Genomic DNA, 17,800 nt, shown 5'->3' with positions numbered 1-17,800 from the left:
GTTTGATTTTTAAAAGAAATTCTAGTAAAAGCTTTTGTGAAACTGTCAGGGATGCCCCCATCCTTTATGTAACTCCTTTTGCTTTTGAGAATGCAGAGCACTGGGCTCTTCCTGTAGTTACTGACCATTGGTCTTTCTGTTTCTGTCAGGCGTTTGGATGCCAACCATATTACCTCAGTTCCTGAAGACAGTTTTGAGGGGCTTACACAGTTGCGACATTTGTGGCTAGATGACAACAGTCTGACTGAGGTGCCAGTGCACCCGCTAAGCAATCTGCCCACTCTTCAGGCACTGACCTTAGCTCTCAACAAAATCTCAAACATCCCTGACTTTGCCTTTACCAACCTTTCAAGTTTGGTGGTTCTGTAAGTATCCATCTTTTATTTTACTTTTCTTTTTTTTTTTTCAGCTCCTCAGGGTTGATTCTTGGCTGTCAGTACTCAGGGCTCAATCCTGGTGGTGCTCAGAGGGGGCCAGGGGACGTATTAGGATGCTGGGTATCAAACCTGGGTTGATTGTGTGCAAGGCAAGTGCCTTAGCCTCTATACAACTTCTCTGGTCTCAGTAACCTTTTAAAATGGCAATTATGTTTATTCACTTGAGGTCAAAAGCAGATTTTTTATGATAAATTATGAAAGAGACTCATTATTCTTCCAAAGAGCTTCTGTGTGGCAAAATTGTCTCTCTGTCTTTTTCAAGATTAAATATGACTTTAAAATCTATAAATGTCGAATATTTTTTTAAAATTAGCACCTGTAAATAATTATTAAATCGTCTCTAAAATACATGGCCATTGAGCCATTCAGTAAAACACTTGGGAAAACAAAACACTTGACAGCTCTAATCCTGGACCAGTAGGCAATGTTTTCCATGATTTTATTGTTGTTGTTTTTAAATGGAATTATTTTTAGATGTTTGCAAAAAATAAGTTTCAGCGACATTTCTTGGTTTGGGCAGCTCATCTATTCAAATGCCAGATTATCCTCTGCACTTTCAATATTTAAAATCTTGAACACCAATAAGTGGCATTTCTTTACAAATGTGCTACTAGTTTTTGAGTTGCTTTACATTGTGCCATTTTCCTCACCTGCCATAGTAGAACTTGTCAAAGTTTCTCTTCATTTTATTAAAGGCTCATCACTTGCTTATACACGTCTGCAGTGTATATCAGGAAGCAGCTACTCAATTCTATTTATTTTCCAACAGTCAAATATCAATTGTTCAGTATACCCTTCCTTTCAACTGTATCAGTATAGAATTATAAAAAAAATCATGAAATTTACTACTCTGTAATATGAAAGTAATTTTAATATCTTTCTCTCTCCCCTCTCCATAGGCATCTGCATAATAATAAAATTAAAAGCCTGGGTCAACACTGTTTTGATGGACTAGATAATTTGGAGACCTTGTAAGTTTCTTCATATATTAGAGTTACATTGTGATGTTGACAGTACACATATGTAATTATTTTTTGTTTTGTGGGAAGGGGACACATCTGGCTGCGCTCAGGGATTACTCCTGGCTAGCTGCTCAGAAATTGCTCCTGGAAGGCACAGGGGACCATATAGGATACCAGGGTTCGAACCACCTTTGGTCGTGGGTCATTAGCTTGCAAGGCAAACACCCTATCGCTGTGCTATCTCTTCAGCCCCAACACTTATGTATTTCATTGTGAGAAAAACAGCGAAAAATGAGCTGATTATTATTAATTGATTTAATAACATGACTAAATTCTTGCTATCAAATAACAGCTATAATTCAAATGCCAATCTTAAAGTTGTACATGAGTTACAATTTATTATTTCTGTTTGTTGGTCCACTCAAAAGAGTGGACACTGAATGCTGTTCTATACACCAAGCCATCCACTTTTGGGCTACACCCAGTGGTTCTCAAGGGTTACTGTTGGCTCTGCATTTAGAAATTACTCCCATCAGGTTTGGAAGACCATATGGCATGCTGGAGATTGAACCAGGCTGGCTGCATGCAAGGCAACCTCCCTACCCACTGTGCTATTGCCACCCCCCCCCCCCATTTCTTTTAATTGTTACTTATAGTAGTACTCAGGGATTGTGTGCACTGCTAAAAATTAAACCTGGGTCTCATAGCTGCATAACTTAAACTACAGTTGGTGAATATATCTCCCTGTACTACTATTCACCTTTAAAATTTTTTTGATTAAAATTGATGATAGTCATGTAAATTTTAACTTTATATAAAAAAATTTTTTAGGGGCCAGAGCCATAGTACAGCAGTAGGGCATTTGCCTTGCATGAGGCTGACTCAGGACAGACCTGGGTTCTATCCCCGACTTTCAAATGGTCCCCCAAGCCCAGGAGTGATTTCAGGAGTAACCCCTGAGTGTCACCAGGTGTGTTCCAACCACCCCCCCCTTCTAATTTAAATCTGGGGATAAGAAAATTCTTTTGTTGTTTAATTTCATGAAATGAATTTCTTTGCTAATATTAACACTGTGTGCGACTCTTCTGGTTACTTTTGGTAATTGCAGTCAAGTTTTCCATTTTGCTTAGGATGTTTTTGTTGATTTTAGTAGTTAGAGGTATTTACAATTTTAGTTTCAGTTCATTTTGCATCACTCTATGGTGTGTATACCAGAGTAGGGTCCTCATTTTATTGCTTTATTTCTTATCTTTTCTCCATTTGATTTTGATTTTGTTTTGGGCCATAACTGACTGTGCTCAGAACTCCTGGTTCTGTGTTCAGAGATCACCCCTTATGAGGCTGGAAGAATATGGGGTTACTGAGGATCAAACCCAGTTCAGCCACATGCAAGTGCCTTATCCTCTACTAGATTTACAGCCTCTAGTTATCTTAATTTAGGAGTTTAAAGTAGTTGTGATTGTGATATAGTGAATAAATCAGAGAAGCTTCAATTACATGGGTTACATCTGATTGATATGCTTATGTATTTAATATGTTTTGTTTAATGTAATTTCTAATAGTAAGAAAACTTGAGATCTTTACTTCTATGTATTTAATATTTTTAAATGCCAGTATAACAGAAAACTGAGTCTTCTGATCATAGAACTTTTAAATCATTCCAATTATATTAAACCTTTCTTAGCTAAATTTTATTTACCTCTTTTATTCTATGTGGAATATAAAGACAAAACATATCTAAGCACCTATGCTTTTGATTTTTTTATTTTATCTCCCATACTGAACTTATATCTATATGCTCTTAGGTTAAAATGAATTAAAATTTAATATACTCAAAATTAAGACTTTTCAGTGTAGGTGATTATAGCTTTTTTTCTTCTAATTAATGTGACATTGTCAACAATTATGTTTTGTGGTGAATTTTCTAAAACACAATTCAGATTATCTATTATACCAGTTTTATAAGATTTTAAGAATTATTTAAACTTTTTTTTCTTATTTTTTTATATATAATTTTTATTTTGATCATAGTGGTTTACATGTTGACAATAATATTTTAGTTAACTATTTACATAACATCAGGGGGGATTCCCATCACCAAATTGTCTTCCCTTCACCTCTGTTTTTGTCGTATCTCCCATATCCACTTCCCTCACCCCCAAAATTTATTTTATTGCATTATAATAGAATTATAGATTCCCTTTTATTTACTATAAATTCAATAAAACTCTTAGAGAATGATAATATTTTGTAGAAGTATAAACATTTAGATGATGAGATTATATGTATTTATTGGTGTGGGGGCTACACCCAGTAGTAACAAGGGGCTACAACTAGCTCTGTACTGGGGAGTGATTGCTCCCAGTGGTACTTTTGTTGCCAGAAATCAAAGAATTCACTTCAGCCTTTTGAGCTCTCTCCCCAAGGCAAGGATGTAACTTTTTAAGTGCATTTGTACCAAGATACCTAATGAATTGTGACCACTCTTTAATATTTTACATATTTCTGCATTTTCCCTTTAGGGACTTGAATTATAATAACCTGGGAGAATTTCCTCAGGCAATAAAAGCCCTTCCTAGCCTAAAAGAACTGTGAGTATTTCTCTAGAATTAAAGTCCCTCAAACTCTGCATTTTAGATTCCAATAACAGAATTTTAGAGCGCTTTGTTCCATTACATGTACCACACTACGTGCACACACAGATATATACATGCATACACAAACACACAGATTGCATCATGACAGCTACGTCAGGCAATTTTGAGCATAGGGATTAGGGCTAGATACTAAAAGAAAAAATCTGTAGGCGCTTGTAATCTAAGTCTCATTGGATAGGTAACAATATGATGTAGACACATAGCAGACTTGAGGTAGAAAAAAGTGCTAAATGACTAAGATACATGAATTGTTCCCAAAAATATCTCACTGAGGTATAGTCTTTGGAAAAGGTATCACTAAAGAGAGGGATTCAGGGGCCGGGCGGTGGCGCTGGAGGTAAGGTGCCTGCCTTACCTGCGCTAGCCTAGGAGACGGACCGCGGTTCGATCCCCCGGCGTCCCATATGGTCCCCCAAGCCAGGAGCGACTTCTGAGCGCATAGCCAGGAGTAACCCCTGAGCGTTACCGGGTGTGGCCCAAAAACCAAAAAAAAAAAAAAAAAAAAGAGAGGGATTCAAATTGGACTGAAAACATGGATATATTGAAATAGATAATGAGGATGTGGAAATATTTTACTTATTTTTTATCATTTGTTACCTTTCATTTGCACATAGATAATTCTATCAGCAGAAAAAGAATCTCAGGAGTTTTCTCTCTTATGTGTTGCCTTGGTTTATTGTTCATAAAGCTGGCTGAGATTGTCAGTACAATGAAACTAAACTGACAGGATAGAAGCAGTTTAGTTTGTTCTGCTATTTTTCTAGTTCTTTTATTTACATATCAAATTTGGGGTTAATCGCACCACGACTTGTTTGCCCTGCCTGTGAGCTTCACAGCAATATTCCTGACTGTTATCATGGATGATTTCAAATTTGCCAGTTGATCTGTGCTTCCTCATCAGAATTAGAAACCTGACAATGACTTTGGAGCTCGGCCTAACGAGGATCTGGCATTTGCCAAACTTTTCAGTATTGCTGAGGCTCTTGAGTGCACTGCCAGGACATTCTTGAACACCATTATGGTAGCATGGAAGGCTGGTAGAAAGAGGACAGGAGGAGTGAGCACATAATGTCATCTGTGGGAACAATTTTAGATGATACATTTGTGAAGAGCAGAGACAGAAATGTTAGGGCTTGGCATAGATGGTCTATCTCAGCAACTGTGAGAGAGATTTTAGGATTTTAACAATCTAGGATTCATGTAGTCTATTTTTTTTTTTTTTAGAAACTGAAGCAGTCTAAAAATATATGATGGATATCAGATTAAGTAGTGAGTTTAAAAGAGAATTTGATATGGCCCTAAAACATAAGAAAATGACATTTACAATTCAGCTTCCTCAACATTTAAAACATTTTTATTGTCAGTTGTGTTTTACATATTAATGAACAGTAGTTACATATACTTGCATTTAAACTTATTTCACTAGACAACAGATACATTTCAAATTATTTTCTTTGACCTTTTTAGGTTATTTCATAGTAATTCTATATCTGTTATCCCTGATGGAGCATTTGATGGTAACCCTCTCTTAAGAACTATGTAAGTAGTTTTGAAAGTTTTTTTAAATACATAATTATATAGTTATATATGTACAATGGATGAAGAATAAAAATTCAGAATTTTATATCTGCGGACTGACAGAGTATAGATTTTCTGCCAATTCCTGTGAGCATATTTAACATGTGTTCTTGTATGTTTGTATTTTACAGACATTTGTATGATAATCCTCTGTCTTTTGTGGGGAACTCAGCGTTTCATAATTTATCTGATTTGCATTCTTTGTAAGTATAATATACATTTAAAAACAAATTTTTCCATAATTATTTTTGTTTATGAGGTTTTGTTGTTTTGTTTGTGATGCTTTTTGTTTGTCTCTGAAGATAGTTTTGCTTGGGAGCTGCACCCAGCTGTGATCAGGGTTTGCACATGACTTTGTAGTTGGGGGTCATGGCCAGCAGTGCTCTAAGGACTGGTCCTTATCATTGAACTTAGACTCCAGTATACAAAGCATATACTCAACCCTTCAAACTCTTACTCCAGTCCCTCTACAGTGTCTTTTAATGGTAAAGTACAATTTACAGTATTCTAGAAATCAAAATTTCTCACCCCCTACCCCTGGTGAAATCCAAAAACTTATTCTGAAAACTTGTTCTTGTTTACATAACAGCAAATTTGGGCACTTGTACCTATGTGGATATATATTTTCACACATCAGATTATTACACAGTCAAGAGATAAAAACTGATTTTAGCCTTTGGTAGGAGAGCAAAGTAATTTTAAATTGTTTAAAAAAAACAAAAATGAAAATATTGCCTCTAACAACCTTTTGATTTTTAAATATCTTTTCTTTCCAAATTTCTTCAAGGGTCATTCGTGGTGCAAGCATGGTTCAGTGGTTTCCTAATTTGACTGGGACTGTCCATCTGGAGAGTCTGTGAGTGTGGCCTTGGGAAAGAGTAGAGGGTGGGGGGTGGCAAGAGAAACCACTAACCTGCCCTTAGGATGTCACAGAGTTTGGAGATGATGCCTTTTTGCTGATTGCTGGCTTTTTCCTGGGTGAGCATCATACAGAAGTTTGAGATTAGTCAGCTGAAGTCATATTTGACTTAGTGTGTGGAGATAAGAACTGAGAGGGTCACTGACAAAATAGAGCAATAAATCAGTGCCAAATGCGAAACATTTCTGTAAGGAATTCAAAAGTCTTCAATGGAGCTGACCGGAAAAAGGCTTCATGAAGGAGGTGAAATATTTTAAAACTGAATACTGTTGGATTGCCCACAGCTGTGCCTTATATTTACCTTATATTTAAAAAGGCAGAATTGAGTAGAACTGGGTATATGGAAAAGATTGTCAAGGATGGCAGAGCAGTGATTAAATAGAGCTGGAATTGTTTATCATAGAATAAGGAGCAGTGTGGATATATTTGGAAAATTGTATGGGTTGCAGTTTTAAAATGGAAAGCCTTGAATTCTGAAATTCAGCTATGGTAAAGCTACCCTTTGGGTGGTCTGTGAATGGATTCCAGATGCTTCCAAGGTCTTGATGACCTGAGACCCAGACAACTTTGTAGGGCTCTAGGTGGTTAGGGTCTCTGGTAACCAGAAGCCCTACCACAGTATCTTCTATAATGCTATACTTTCGTATGTAGAAGGAGAATTAAATTAGGTAGCATCAAGTTAAAGAGGTTTGTGTTGACTCTGAAGGCAGTTTGAAGCTATTGATGATGGTTGAACAAGTGTGTGGGGATAAGGAGAGACAAGAGATAGGAAGAATGGTGAGGAAGGTATGGGCATAGTTCCATTGAGCTAACTGGACATATGTAGTCATGGTATTCTCTAGCTTCAGTCCATACTACAGCCTCCTGTAGTAGTGACCTGTCTGGGACTTCTCCACACTGATCTTCCTCAGTCTAGCATGAGTGGGCACAGAAGGAGTTGAAAATGGAGAGCCAGGGTCAGATTCTGCAGATACTGCAGTAGAAAGAAACCTGGATTTATGATTGACTATAGATAGGAACATGGAAAGGAAAGGGAGTAAGAAATTCTTAGAATAATAAGCCAGGTTAACTGAATGAGAAACAAGATTAGGGACAGGATGCTAAGATGGTATCAGATATTTTGGATGAGAGAAGGTGGTGATTTGAAGGTGACTGAACAGATGTGGCCGTGATTGGTGATTTTTTTTGTTGTAAGAAATTAGGCTCTTCATCTGGACAGATTTTTGTTTGTTTTGGGGCCACGCTGGCAATGCTCAGGGTTTACTCGTTGCTCTGCATTCAGAAATTACTCCTAGTGGGGCTCAAAGGACCATATGAAATGCAGGGGATTAAACCAAGGTCAGCTGCTTGCAAGGCAAATGCCCCACCTAAGCTTTTTTTACATGACTGATAATAATTTCTGTGTTAAGGGTTAATTCCTAGTCTCACATTTCTGCCTTGGGAGTAAATAACCAGTAGACATAGACAGTATTGTTAATGGAAATATATGGGAATTTATTCTGCATGAGAGCCACATTTGATTTTGCCATTTCAACTTGCATCATTTCTTAGATGAACCATTTTTTCCATAGGACCTTAACAGGTACCAAAATAAGAAGCATATCCAGTAACTTGTGCCAAGAACAAAAGATGCTGAGGACTTTGTAAGTTGTATTCTTTTTTATCTTCTACTTTTTGCTTAGGTGCTTCTAAGATTTTCTTTTACCATTAGGCAGTTTTAAAGTTTATTTATTTATTTATTTATTTATTTATTTATTTAATGGAAATGAGGAGTACTTTGAAATTTAATTTTAATTTTATTTCACATATTTAGGTTTGGAGATCATAACTGACAGTGTTCAGGGGTTACTCCTGGCTCTGTGTTTGGGAGTCATTCCAAGCTTGAGGATCACATGGTCCCAGGAATTAAACCCTGAGCTCCAAGTACAAAATATGTGCTTCACTCAAGTTATTTTTCCAGTCCAACAGCATTTTACTAACAATAATTTAATGTAGACAATGTTATTTAAATTTTATTTTTATATTGTTTTTGCTTTTTGGGCCACACCCGGTGGCACTCAGGGGTTACTCCTGGCTATGAGCTCAGAAGTCGCTCCTGGTTTGGAGGACCATATGAGATGCTGGGGGTGGGGGTGGGGAATCGAACCATGGTCTGTCCTAAGTTAGTGTGTGCAAAGCAAACACCTTACCACTTGCACCACCACTCTGGCCCCTTAAATTTTATTTTAGATATGTATATGCATATGCTCAAGTGAAATCACTTCTACCTTGATGAACTTCTCATCTTGACTCCTCCTCCAGTTACCTGAGCTGTACAATTCTCCCATATCCATTCTGCTCTTTCATTTATAATTTGCATAGAACCCAAATCTTTCATGTAGGCATCAACTAAGCTTGGAATGCTCCAAAACTTTAAACTGATCAAAGATTAAAAGTAAATAGTGGATGTAAAAATGTCAGTCGGACAGATAATTAGATTACTAAGTTGTTAATAAGTGCTCAATGAAGGAAGATAGTAGCAAAATAAGTGACTGATTGATTAAACAAGTGATTAAGTAGTGTCAGGCAGTATCCTGCACAATGATTACCACTGAGCAAACTCTGTAGTCAAATTAACTGAGAATTCACTAGTCTCAATATTTGACTTTATGTAAATATTTTTAAAAATGTGAGTAGGATAGGCCAGAGCGATAGCGCAGCAGTAGGGCATTTGCCTTGCACTCGCCTGACCCAGGATGGATCTGGGTTCAATCCCCGGAGTCCCATATGGTCCCCCAAGCCAGGCACAATCTCTGAGCGCATAGCCAGGAATAACTCCTGAGCGTCACCAAATGTGGCCCAACCCCCCATCCCCCCTGTGAGTAAGCATACTTTTTTGGGTATTAAATATCAACATGGGAATCATAAGGTATAAACTACATTACAAAAATATAAATTAAAAGAATTAAAAGTATGTCCCTTCAACATACTTTTATGCATTTTTTAAATTTTTCTTCTTCTGTTTTGTTTTTGGTCTATTCCTGGTGGTTTCAGGGTTACTCCTGGCTCTGTGCCCACGGATCACTCCTAGTAGGGATCATATGTGGTGCTGGGATTTAACTTAGTTGATAAGGTACAAGGCAAACACCTTATCCAACCGTACTATCTCTTTGTTTTTGTTTTTTTTGGCAACATAAAATACATTTTGAAAATAGTTCGTAAACTGTATATTTGGGGGTGGGGGGGCATACCAGTGATTCATTGTTGAATACTTGAAGCTTGTAAATATTTTTTTTTTTTTTTTTTTTTTTTTTTTTTTGGTTTTTGGGCCACACCCGGTAACGCTCAGGGGTTACTCCTGGATATGCGCTCAGAAGTTGCTCCTGGCTTGGGGGACCATATGGGACACCGGGGGATCGAACCCCTGTCCGTCCAAGGCTAGTGCAGGCAAGGCAGGCACCTTACCTTTAGCGCCACCGCCCGGCCCGAAGTTTGTAAATCTTAAAACAGTTGTAACACTGAGATACTAGTTTACAGGTCCTGGTGGGGAAAAGCTGCCTTCTTGTTTAATCTTTTATTTGTTACTGATTTTCATGTTGTTATTTAGTAACTCTTTATTAATAGAGTTGTCTGCTAACAAAAATAAATTTAACCTTTATTGTTTTAGGGACTTGTCTTACAACAATATAACAAAAATGTATTTAATCTCTATTGTTTTAAGGGACTTGTCTTACAATGACATAAAAGAACTTCCAAGTTTTCATGGTTGCCATGCTTTGGAAGAAATGTAAGTTGGTCTTTGGTTTCCTTTTGTTGTTTAATACACTGTTAATCCTTGAGCATTTTCTATTTTCTTTGGATTTTGTTTGTTTGTTTTCTTTGGGGCCATGCCTAACTGTGCTTGAGAGTTAGTCCTGGTATTGCACTCAGGAATTACTCCTACGAGTATGCAGGATGCCAGAGATTGAAAAGTAGGTTGGCCATATGCAAGGGAAGCACCCTACCTGTTAAACTACTGCTTTAGCCCTGAATACTTCCTATTTAAAAAGTACTTATTGAATTAATATTATTTATTTAAATATTCTTAAAATAGAACAATTCAAATAATATTTCTATATTAAATAACTAAATGCACCTGATCAGGTTTTCCTATGAATGAATGTTACATTTATGGGCCACCTGTGAGGACTTCTGTGAAACACGTGGGGAAAAGCAGTATGTATAGAAAAGCAAACAATAACTTGTGTTGGCGATTGAGGAAAACCAACTGTGGCTATCATTCCATTCCTCTGTGTGTACTTCTAAAACAGCACTGATGAAGGTTGATCTGGCGGTAGGGTGGTAGGGGCATTCATTCTCCTACTTTTGATCTCCTATTTTTCCTAACTTTTCTGTGGTTCATGTTATGGTTGTGTTGCCTTAGAAACCTTCTCACTATGTTGTCTTCCTGCCCTCACTCTTGAGTGGGGTTGATAAGGAATTAAGATAGTGCTGTTAACTCCCAGTATAATTTGGGGCAGAATACCAATTAGTGTGGCCTTTCATCTCACAGATGAGGAAGCAGCTGTTTTCTTTACTTTTCAATAAGATCAGTGTTACTTCTAACTGAATATTTAAACTTACCCCCCCCCAAAAAAAGGCCTAATGAAGAAATGTTATTTTTCAAAACAGCAAATGATTTTTCTTTCTGTTCTTTTTTTTTTTTTTTCTGCCTCTTCCTAGTTCTCTGCAGCGTAATCAGATCCACCAAATAAAGGAAGGGACTTTTCAAGGCCTGAGCTCCCTAAGGATTCTGTAAGTTTCTCTCTGATGATTAGAGACAGATAAAGTTTTTGGCAAGCAATAAGTTAACTGCCATGATGATTCTGAAGTTGATGTGCTCTAAAACATGATTTATTATATGTAAATATTGTTACTCATACTTCACCACATAGAACCTTATAAATAATCTGGTTTTGATGTTTAAACCATACTATAGATTGCTGAGTGAAAAAGTATAATGTGTGGAACATGAGAGATGCAGTTTATTTGCTTTCAAGTCACAATAACGAAGTTTGCTGGTCCATTAGGGAAGGAGTAGGCAAACCACAGCCTGAGGGCCAGATCCAGCCTGTCTCTTGTTTTTGCAATTAACTTTCACTGGAACACAGCCATATTCTTTTGTTTAAGAACTGTCTACAGCTGCTTTCACCATGCTGTGGAATAGTTAAATAGTTGCAGTAGAGACCATGTGGCACCCCAGAGGTGAAAAACATGGAATATTGAGACCTGGTTTTTTGTTGTTGTTGATCTCCATTATGAGATTAAGTATGCATTCAAGTAGGAAAAACAACTTTATTGGTAGTTGCTGAATCTGTCCTTGTTGCTGACAGTGGTGAGGAAGGGAACTGGCTTCTAGCTGCCATCACTTCAAAAGCACTGATAAATGACCACAATGCAAAAGCTGGCCTTTTCATGATTTAGAACCACATTGGTTGTGTTTGTTTCAGTTATCTGGGAGATGTGTCATGGAATAACTTGATTTAGTCTTTAAACTTCCATGAAAACTCCTTTTAAGTATGGTGATAGATTGTTTTTGTCTTAATAATTTTATAATAACAGAATTCCTCAGGGTGTGTTCTTGAACATGGTAAAGCTCTGATAGTGAGAGGACTTTTATTTCCTGCTTGAGAAAAGAATGATATCTAAAGTTCTCTGGAATGCTCTTGTTTGCATATTGATTATTTGTCTTCTCTCAGGGTCTTATCAGTAACCTTTGAAAAGCAAATAATATGAAGCTTGTTTTTATTTTCAGTGTTGTCAGGAGCTGAGCTTTTCTTCACCTAGTTAATAGTACCAAAGGTTAATCATAGCATTTTATAATTTTGAATTTGTACCAGAATGATAAGGTAGAGAAAATTCACAACTGTTCTGAAACAGATGCCAGCTGGAGTAACTGCTACAGGGAACATATTCCATGAAATAAGAGTATGTGAATGCGAGGTATTCAGCATAAACATTAAAAATGTTGTTGGACAAGATTAAGAATCTTTGTTATCAAGGAAATGTTGACTAACTCAGATTATAAAGTGAGTCAGTGTAACCACATTTGGAGTTTACTTGAAAATGGTTAACACTGTTATTTTACTGTTGTAGAGATCTGAGTAGAAACCTGATCCATGAAATTGACAGCAGAGCTTTTGCCAAGCTTGGGTCAATAACGAACCTGTAAGTTGACATTTTGTCCAGTAAGATCATGAAAGTGTAAATAGTGTATAGAAATTTGTTTCTTAGAGTTGTCCTATCATGGGGCCGGAGAGATAGCATGGAGGTAAGGTGTTTGCCTTTCATGCAGAAGGACAGTGGTTTGAGTCCCGGTATCCCATATGGTCCCCTGTGCCTGCCAGGGGCGATTTCTGAGCATAGAGCTAGGAGTAAACCCTGAGCACTGCCGGGTGTGACCAAATAAAACAGAGTTGTCCTATCACAAGTTTTATGTTAATTAATTGTGTCCGATATAAATGCTAAGCTGCATGTATAGTAATGCCTCTTCGGGTTGCAAGATAAATACTAGACCTATCTTTTTTTTTTTTTTTTTTTTTTTTGTGGTTTTTGGGTCACACCCGGCAGTGCTCAGGGGTTACTCCTGGCTCCATGCTCAGAAATTGCTCCTGGCAGGCACAGGGGACCATATGGGATGCTGGGATTCGAACTGATGACCTCTTGCATGAAAGGCAAATGCTTTACCTCCATGCTATCTCTCCAGCCCCTAGACCTATCTTTTTTTCATTTTATTTTTATCTTTTTATTTAGTCACTATGCAATTACAAAGTTATTCATAATTGGATTTCAGGCTTGCAATGTTTTAACACCACTCTCTTCATCAGTATCCCACTTTCCTCCACCACTGCCCACCACTACATTTGCCTCCTATCCACCAGTCTGCTTCTACAAAGGGCATTTTTTTCCATCAAGATTTTGCTCTGTGGTTTACAGTACTGTTGCTGATAGGGTTTTATATATAACATTTACAGCCTTTCATAACTGCCTTCACCTTGAGATTAAACAATTCCCTCCATGATAGACATTATCCCCTCCCTGCTTTATCCCCTGGTCCTTCAAGTGGCATGTTTCTTACCAAATTGGTTTTTGAGTACTCATTATTCCGTCATGATATTTATTTATATCCCATATAGTAGAGTGATCATTCTGTGATGTAGATCTATTATTTTATTTAATTTGGGAGGGCTTATAGCTATCCCTAACAATGCCCAGAAGTTATTCTTGGATCAGTGCTCAGAAACGATACCTGATGAGAGCAGTATAACTATATATATATTCAAAACGCAGGCAGACAACACTGAAAACATGAGATCTAAGTTGCAACTATAAAACTTTGTAATGTGCCTATCAAGGTGACAGGTGGGAGGTGGGGTTGTGAGTTGGGGTGGGAAATGGGGAGTATGGAAACCCTGGTGGAGGGAGTTGACAGTGGTGGGATTGGTGTTGAAATATTACATGCCTAGAACTTAACTCAATAAATTTGTAAATTATTTTTTAATTAAATAATATGTTTTTAAATGGCCTTTTACAGTGCTTGGAAGACCCACCAAATGTGGTGATAGAAATCAAACTAGGGGGGCCCGGAGAGATAGCACAGCGGTGTTTGCCTTGCAAGCAGCCGATCCAGGACCAAAGGTGGTTGGTTCGAATCCCGGTGTCCCATATTGTCCCCCGTGCTTGCCAGGAGCTATTTCTGAGCAGACAGCCAGGAGTAACCCCTGTGCACCGCCGAGTGTGACCCAAAAGCCAAAAAAAAAAAACAAAAAAAAAAACAAAAACAGAAATCAAACTAGGGCTGACTACATGCAAGGGTAATGCCTTCCTCCTATGTTATCTCTCCAGTCCTACCAATCATTTTAGGACACCTAAACTTTCTCTTAGATTTCGATATTTATTATGTATCATATGTGCAGATATTTTTATTTTTATTTTAAGATTTAACTTGAAATCTCATTTGCATTTTAGAGATTTGAGTTTCAATCAATTAACTTCATTTCCTACGGAAGGCCTAAATGGACTAAATCAGCTGAAACTTGTGGGTAACTTCAAGCTGAAAGAAGCCTTAGCAGCAAAAGACTTCATTAATCTCAGGTTTGTTTTTGATTATTTTGTTGTTGTTGAAAATGTAGTCTGCTTCCATACTGAAGTATGCAGTTTCTTTACTGCTGTTCCCAAATTTTTTGGAAGGCTGTGTGTGTGTACATGCACATTTGCATATGTGTATATATGTGTGTATATTCACATATATGGTTTGGGTGACACACTAAGGGGTCCTAAGGGCTTATTTCTTGCTTTGTGTTCAGGGATCACTTTTAGTGGACTCAGGATCACATGGTGTGGCAGGGATCAAACTTGTTTAGGTTGCATGTCTAAGTCAAATGGCCTACCTGCTCTTGCCCCTGGAAGACTAAATTCTTAGAAATATTTTCTGTCTCATTTTTTATTTATTTGCTTTTTTAAAATTTAACATTATTCTGTAGTTTCTAAAAACAATAACTGTAACCATTGCTGCTATGCTGTTAAAGTGACAACACAGCTATTCACCAAAATGGTTTACCCATGAGAGATTTGTCTGTAGTAATTAGATAAAAAAAAGCCACCTACTTGTGAATGAACCTACAGAAAGTTGAAACAGTTCCGTATTATTTCATAAAGACATTAAGTATTTAAAGTCCAGATTGAGGATGAGGACCTCATTAGAGAGAGGTGAGAGAAAGCATAGAAATATTATTGAGTGAGAAGAAAATATTTTGCTATTCTTAAAGAAATAAAGTCAGAGAATTAATAACATAAAGTGCAAGATTTAATGACTTTAAAATACAAGATTGCCAATATATTTGAAATAAGATTTCATTTAGATTTAGCCATTTCTTTAGGATATGGTAGGTTGAATCACCCAACAATACTCAGGAACTACTCCTGGCTCTGTAGGTGGAGGTTGCTCTTGGTATTGGCAGAGTTACATGGAGTGCAGGGATAGAATATGAGTCTCCAGGATGTAGTCAGCCCATTGTGCTCTTTGTCTAGCCTCTTAATTTCAACTTTCAAGGCAGATCTTGGGACTTGAGGCATAATATAGGGGTCATGCACTTGTCTAGAATGAGACTGACCCCATTTGGATTCCTAGTACCCCGAATGGTCCCTGAGCACAGAGCTTTGAGTGAGCCCTGAGCACCACCAGGTTTTGTCCAAAAATAAACAAAAAGCATATCTCATAAAATGGGGGAAATTGACAGTGTCAGCTGATACCAGAGTTATTTTCAGAGAAGTAAACTGAGACCCCACGATGATAATTAGCAGCATAAAGGCTGTGACAGTCTGGTTGTTCTGACTCCTACTTTGGGACTTTCAGAGATTAAAATACTTTTCCCAAAACAAAAGCTTGTCTGTGAAGTTGTTATTCAAAGTGGATTTTTGCATTTTTTCCAGGTCTTTATCTGTACCATATGCTTATCAGTGCTGTGCATTTTGGGGTTGTGACTCTTATGCACATGCAAACATGGAAGATAACAGTCTCCAAGACCACAGTGTGGCAAAGGACAAAGGCAAGTTCAGGGACCTTTGAAAGTTGAATACATGTTATAACATTAATCAGAATTTCTCATATAATCTGTGAAATATGGTGTTTAATGTGTTACTGGTATTTTTCATATGTTATCAGGCCTTGTACAAGTTGAACTTACATCCTTCACAAGAGAGAACATGGCAGGAAATTGGTTTTTTATTGTGTAAAGTTCAGATTAATCACAATGTGGCTATTGTTATATCAAACAAGTATTATATAAAAATATAATATAATCTATTACTATTATATATTCAGGTCTTGCTGATGTGACAAGTGTTACAAGCTCTGCTGAAAATGAAGAGCACACTCAAATTATTATCCACTGTACACCCTCTACAGGTATGTCCCACAAATTTCAGTCAATATTAAGCAAATATATGTAAAATTTATGCAGTAATGTGATTTCTGTTATAGGGTGGGACTGGATGATTCCATTCTTTTAGTATGATCTGTGTACTAGCAATTAAGCTTCTCTTGCACAGTTTTATGTCAATATCTACTGAATTAGAATCTTTGCGTTAACAAGCTCTCCAGATGAGGGTTTTGTGCATTAAAGCTTGAGAGGCCATTTCATTGTTTGCTTTGTGGGGAAAGGAGCCCACACCTACAGTGGTTGAGAGCTATGTCGAGCATGGTGCTCAGCACTCTGCAATGTTTGGCATCAAACACTAGGACCATAAAACAACACATGCTCTTTTAACCCTGAGAGTACGTCCATAACTACTTCCATAAATAAGTACTTCCATAACTAATTCTATGGAGATTTTTTAGTTTTTTCTTTTTAAATGCTATCTTGCCTTTGCTATTCTATTTTATTTCATTATGCCTTAGTACACTTGGAAGTTTTACCAAACTGACAGCACATATTTGGTCATCATTGTAATATGATAGGAAAGATGGAGTAAGAAATTTACTCTAAAAGGTATGGTTAAATAGTTATTGTGCTGTAAAGTAAGCTTTTTTTTTTTCAGGGTGGTTCTGAACATGAATAAACTCAGGTTTGTTATATATTTTTATAATGCATAGTACAGTACCTCACATAGAAAATAAGCTATAAAGTTAAATAAGTTTAAAGTTAAAGAAGGACTTAATTTAAATTTATGTACTTTGTTTTATTTAGTTTCTGAATTGTTAAGAGTTAAGTATGGCTTTCTCACTTCCCCACCAAGTATAGAGGATATCCATTAGGAACTGGCATCTGGATTAAAGAAAAAAAGTAGCTTTGTTAGAGGGGAGACAGGAGTTGAACATGTAGTTTTACTTCTTTTCTACTGAACTTAAACCTTGGAGTCAACTAAGGGGAAACTTGGTCACTGCTCATCACCTTAGGGATGGCTGCATTCCTCTCTCACCATCAGCTGTGATGATTCATATAGACTCACACAGAAGAAGCAGGAGAGAATAATAGGATCCTTCCATTTGAACTGGAGGAGGCAACAGCTTTGCTTTTCAAAGATAAGGTTTAGGTGGAACCTGCTGTTGAGACTTTTGAGGAAAATAATTCCATTAGCAGTCAGATACTTCCCAAAGAATATTCTGTTCTCCCAAGTAAAAGGAGCTATCCCATTCTTCCTTAAAGATAACTTAGTTCAGATACAGAGATGAAGGTGTAAGTTTTTTTCTAACAGTTTCCCAGTCTAGGAAAAAACATCCACTAACAA

At 37.1% G+C, this 17,800-nt stretch overlaps 1 protein-coding gene across 1 annotated transcript in view; it reads left to right on the top strand.

The window, feature by feature from the left end:
* Positions 1-17,800, top strand: part of LGR4 (leucine rich repeat containing G protein-coupled receptor 4) — a 123,252-nt gene that overhangs the window by 101,882 nt on the left and 3,570 nt on the right. The window contains exons 5-17 of the mRNA XM_049780971.1: positions 150-365; positions 1,337-1,408; positions 3,922-3,990; positions 5,524-5,595; positions 5,766-5,837; positions 6,422-6,490; positions 8,125-8,196; positions 10,254-10,319; positions 11,255-11,326; positions 12,668-12,739; positions 14,540-14,665; positions 16,004-16,119; positions 16,395-16,478. Coding sequence (XP_049636928.1) covers positions 150-365; positions 1,337-1,408; positions 3,922-3,990; positions 5,524-5,595; positions 5,766-5,837; positions 6,422-6,490; positions 8,125-8,196; positions 10,254-10,319; positions 11,255-11,326; positions 12,668-12,739; positions 14,540-14,665; positions 16,004-16,119; positions 16,395-16,478 — 1,178 coding nt within the window. The remainder of the gene's footprint in view (positions 1-149; positions 366-1,336; positions 1,409-3,921; positions 3,991-5,523; positions 5,596-5,765; positions 5,838-6,421; positions 6,491-8,124; positions 8,197-10,253; positions 10,320-11,254; positions 11,327-12,667; positions 12,740-14,539; positions 14,666-16,003; positions 16,120-16,394; positions 16,479-17,800) is intronic.

Source organism: Suncus etruscus, chromosome 9 (assembly GCF_024139225.1).
Source record: "Suncus etruscus isolate mSunEtr1 chromosome 9, mSunEtr1.pri.cur, whole genome shotgun sequence".
NCBI classification, from domain to species: domain Eukaryota; kingdom Metazoa; phylum Chordata; class Mammalia; order Eulipotyphla; family Soricidae; genus Suncus; species Suncus etruscus.
The sequence above is the reverse complement of the archived record's forward strand: the minus strand, read 5'-3'. Positions and strand labels throughout refer to the sequence as shown.